Source organism: Oncorhynchus kisutch, unplaced genomic scaffold (genome assembly GCF_002021735.2).
Source record: "Oncorhynchus kisutch isolate 150728-3 unplaced genomic scaffold, Okis_V2 Okis01b-Okis20b_hom, whole genome shotgun sequence".
Taxonomy (NCBI): Eukaryota; Metazoa; Chordata; class Actinopteri; order Salmoniformes; family Salmonidae; genus Oncorhynchus; species Oncorhynchus kisutch.
In genome coordinates, this window is record NW_022261978.1 from 13,389,864 (window position 1) to 13,394,960 (window position 5,097).

Consider the following 5,097-nt stretch of genomic DNA (forward strand, 5'->3'; position numbering starts at 1 on the left):
GACTCGTGACTCATGACTCATGACTCATGCGCCTGTGACTCATTACTCATGACTCATGACTCATGACTCATTACGAGAGGTAGTTGAGGTTAAGGGTTAGTGAATGATTTGTCCAAAATAAAAATGCTTTTAATTATTAGTTATTGTAAAATTATTTAACTTATATTCTTGCCACCCATTCTGAAACTAACTGCAGCTCTATCTATGTTAATGTTTGCAGTCATTTCAGTCGCTGTAGTAGCTGACATGTACAGTGTTGAGTCATCCGCATGCATAGACTCACTGGCTTTACTCAAATGTCATTGGCATGTTGTTGGTAAAGATTGAAAAAAGAAGGTGCCAAACAGCTGCCTGGGGAATCCTGATTCTACCTTGATTTTGTTGTACAGGCTTCCATTAAAGAACACTGTGTTCTGTTAGACAGGTAGCTCTGGGTGGCAGGTAGCCTAGTGGTTAGAGCACATACATAGACACTCTGGTTTTACTCAATAGCATGTAGCATGTCGCTAGTAAAGACTCAATAGCATATAGCACGTCGCTAGTAAAGACTGACCAAGGCCACATACATAGACACTCTGGTTTTACTCAATAGCATGCAGCATGTCGCTAGTAAAGACTCAATAGCATGCAGCATGTCGCTAGTAAAGACTCAATAGCATGCAGCATGTCGCTAGTAAAGACTCAATAGCATGTAGCATGTCGTTAGTAAAGACTCAATAGCATGTAGGCATGTCGTTAGTAAAGACTGACCAAGGGCCTTTCTGCCCTGATTGGTCAGTTTGTCTGGGCGGGCGGCTCTAGGAAGTCTTGGTGGTTCTAACTTCTTCCATTTAAGATGGAGACCACTGTGTTCTTCAACGCTGCAGACACATTTTTGGTACCCTCCCCAGATCTGTGCCTTGACAAAATCCTGTCGTCTCGGAGCTCTACGGACAAGTCCTCGACCTCATGGCTTGGTTTTCGGGTCTGACGTGCACTGTCAACTGTGGGACAGGTGTGTGCCTTTCCATATCATATCTAATCTATTGAATTTACCACAGGTGGACTCCAATCAAGTCCGTAGAAACATCTCAAGGATGATCAATGTAAACAGAAGCACCTGAGCTCAATTTCAAGTCTCATAGTAAAGGGTCTGAATACTTATGTAAATAAGGTATCTGTTATTTTTTTTGCCCAAAATTCTAAAGCCTGTTTTCGCTTTGTCATTATGGGGTTATTGTGATGTCATTATGGGGGTATTGTGATGTCATTATGGGGTATTGTGATGTCATTATGGGGTATTGTGTGCAGATTGATGAGGGAAACCTTTTTTTTAAAATCCATTTTAGAATAAGGTTGGGAAACCAACCCACTGTACCTTCAGAACCACAGACCAGAACTACAGTACATGACCAGCCTAGAACTGGCCCAAGAGACAGAATCACAGAGAGACCAGAGACAGAACTACACAGATAAGAACCACAGACCAGAGACAGAACCCCACAGATAAGAACCACAGACCAGAGACAGAACCACACAGATAAGAACCACAGACCAGAGACAGAACCACAGAACCAGACCAGAGACAGAACCCCACAGATAAGAACCACAGACCAGAGACAGAACCACACAGATAAGAACCACAGACCAGAGACAGAACCACAGACCAGAGACAGAACCACAGAACCACAGACAGAACCACAGACCAGAGACAGAACCACAGAACCAGACCAGAGACAGAACCACAGAACCAGACCAGAGACAGAGAGTGTAAAAATCAGCAAATTTCCAATTCCGTTTTCTGGGGCTCCACTCCATTGTAGGTTCGGGTCAGTACCGGTCAGAAAGTTTCAGTCTGTTGAAACGGAAGTGGTGCCCCAAACTCTCCGGTAGGAGGGTGTGTCTATACACTATAAGGATAGTCCTGTAGATACTGTATGACCACCTGGTTAAGCCCAGGTAGTGAATCTATCCTCTCCGCTCCGTACAACTCCACGATTCGTCCCCTACACAGCTGCTGTAAGGTCATGGGTTGCTCCCTGCGCCACGCCCTCCGCAGCCGCCTATGGGATGACTCCACGTAGAACCGCAGCAAGGCGAACAATGAATCAAAGGCCTTGTTACTGCCGTTGAGGCGGAAACTCTGACTGGTCAGGAGGACGCGGACACTGACGGGCCCCCGATCGCCGTGGTAACTGAGGGTGAAGAAGACGTCCGGCTGACTGCTGTCCCTGGCAACCACACAACCACACGACAGCACAACGTTACACAGGACGGAACAGCAAGGGGGGGCTGTGCTTGTTTGTTTCCTGATGAGGAACAGCCGTGTGTGTGTGTGTGCGGAGTATACCTGATGAGGAAGCTCCCAGGCGGTGTGTGTAGCAGGGTGTGTGTATATCTGATGAGGAAGCTCCCAGGCAGTGTGAGTAGCAGGATGCGGTGTATACCTGATGAGGAAGCTCCCAGGCGGTGTGAGTAGCAAGGTGCAGTGTATACTGATGAGGAAGCTCCAGGTGGTGTTGTAGCAGGGTGTGGTGTATACCTGATGAGGAAGCTCCCAGGCGGTGTGTGTGTAGCAGGGTGTGGTGTATACCTGATGAGGAAGCTCCCAGGCAGTGTGTGTGTAGCAGGGTGCGGTGTATACCTGATGAGGAAGCTCCCAGGCGGTGTCAGTAGCAGGGTGCGGTGTATACCTGATGAGGAAGCTCCCAGGCGGTGTGAGTAGCAGGGTGTGGTGTATACCTGATGAGGAAGCTCCCAGGCGGTGTGTGTAGCAGGTGGTGGTGTATACCTGATGAGAAGCTCCCAGGCGTGTGTAGCAGGGTGTGGTGTATACCTGATGAGGAAGCTCCCAGGCAGTGGTGTGTAGCAGGGTGTGGTGTATACCTGATGAGGAAGCTCCCAGGCGTGTGTCAGTAGCAGGGTGTGGTGTATAGCTGATGAGGAAGCTCCCAGGCGGTGTGTGTGTAGAAGGGTGCGGTGTATACCTGATGAGGAAGCTCCCAGGCAGTGTGTGTAGCAGGGTGTGGTGTATAGCTGATGAGGAAGCTCCCAGGCGGTGTGTGTAGCAGGGTGTGGTGTATACCTGATGAGGAAGCTCCCAGGCGGTGTGTGTAGCAGGGTGTGGTGTATACCTGATGAGGAAGCTCCCAGGCGGTGTGAGTAGCAGTGTGCGGTGGGCCTCCTCCATCTCCATAGGGCCCCAGTAGTAGCCACTGTGAACCAGCTGACGGTGTGTGTGTCGCACTAGAAGATACTCCTGCTGGCTGAGAAGGGCCGGAGGTGTGTGGGCCAGGAGTCTGGGATCGGATCGGGCAAGTGGAGAAGAGGGCCGAGGCAGGGGAGAGGGACACTGGGTCTAGTCGCTCTAAAGCTGCTCTGTTGAGGCCACCAGGGATGGAGGGCACCGCCAGAACTGGTCTTGTCTGGAGGTCTGGACCGGTTGTCTGTGCTGGTCTGGACTGTATTCTCTAGTTCTAAGAGTTGGATCTGTTGTTCTAGGTTCTGTTGTTCTAAGAGTTCATTCTCTTGACCTAAGAGTTCGAAGTTCTCGAGTTCTAGGAGTTGGTTCTGTTGTTCTTGAACGCGGTTCTGTTGTTCTACGTGTTCTAGGGTTTCCCCCGGAAGCTGCTGGGTTCCGTCCTGGTTCTGCGTGGTGCCGCGTGGTTCTGCGATGGTTCCACTGTGGTTCCTGCCAGAGTATCTCTGACCATCATACAGAAGAGAGCCCTCCACTGGATCCCCCATCCCCAGTAGTAGCCACTGTGAACCAGCTGACGGTGTGTGTGTGTCGCACTAGAAGATACTCCTGCTGGCTGAAGAAGGGCCGGAGGTGTGTGGTCCAGGAGTCTGGGATCACTATCCCATATCCAAATCCACTATAGGGGCGAGGAGAGAGAGATCCAGAATGATCTGGAGAGATCCTGGGAGAAGAGACAGACAGACAGGGACAGTGTTATTGAGGTGCTGTATAAAAACATAGGCTGGTTACACACAGACACACACACACACACACACACACAGACACACACACACACCACTAACACTGTAAAGTTTAGTCTCCGTCTCAGGATTCAAGGACTCCGTCATGGACGTAGTTGTTATGGGAACCCAGTAATGTAGGATGCTGATTGTGCTGCATGTTTCGGTCTGTCTCTTCGTACTGCTTGTATTATGGTCTGTCATGGACAGCTGTGGTTGTTATGGGAACCCAGTAACGTAGAATGCTGATTGTGCTGCATGTTTCGGTCTGTCTCTTCGTACTGCTTGTATTATGGTCTGTCATGTTGTTGCTGTGGATCTCCCTTCATGTAACCTTGTGGAAGGACGAAGCTGGGCCAAACCCCGGACGACGCTGGGCCAAACCCCGGACGACGCTGGGCCAAACCCCGGACGACGCTGGGCCAAACCCCGGACGACGCTGGGCCAAACCCCGGACGACGCTGGGCCAAACCCCGGACGACGCTGGGCCAATTCCCAGTCTCTATGGGGGTGCCACAGGGTTCAATTCTTGGGACCGACTCTCTTCTCTGTATACATCAATGAGGTCGCTCTTGCTGCTGGTGAGTCCCTGATCCACCTCTACGCAGACGACACCATTCTGTATACTTCCGGCCCTTCTTTGGACACTGTGTTAACAACCCTCCAGGCAAGCTTCAATGCCATACAACTCTCCTTCCGTGGCCTCCAATTGCTCTTAAATACAAGTAAAACTAAATGCATGCTCTTCAACCGATCGCTACCTGCACCTACCCGCCTGTCCAACATCACTACTCTGGACGGCTCTGACTTAGAATACGTGGACAACTACAAATACTTAGGTGTCTGGTTAGACTGTAAACTCTCCTTCCAGACCCATATCAAACATCTCCAATCCAAAGTTAAATCTAGAATTGGCTTCCTATTTCGCAACAAAGCATCCTTCACTCATGCTGCCAAACATACCCTTGTAAAACTGACCATCCTACCAATCCTCGACTTTGGCGATGTCATTTACAAAATAGCCTCCAATACCCTACTCAACAAATTGGATGCAGTCTATCACAGTGCAATCCGTTTTATCACCAAAGCCCCATATACTACCCACCATTGCGACCTGTATGCTCTCGTTGGCTGGCC

General features: G+C 49.9%; 1 protein-coding gene across 1 annotated transcript; it reads right to left on the minus strand.

Moving 5' to 3' along the window:
* Positions 1-1,648: 1,648 nt before the first annotated feature.
* On the minus strand, positions 1,649-3,639 carry LOC109886005 (suppressor of cytokine signaling 1; the record flags this gene model as incomplete). The annotated part of the gene is given in 3 exon segments (XM_020477773.2): positions 1,649-2,210; positions 3,114-3,240; positions 3,243-3,639. Coding segments are annotated over 3 exon segments (852 nt in total), but the record flags the coding sequence as incomplete, so codon positions are not given.
* Between the last annotated feature and the right edge of the window lie 1,458 nt (positions 3,640-5,097).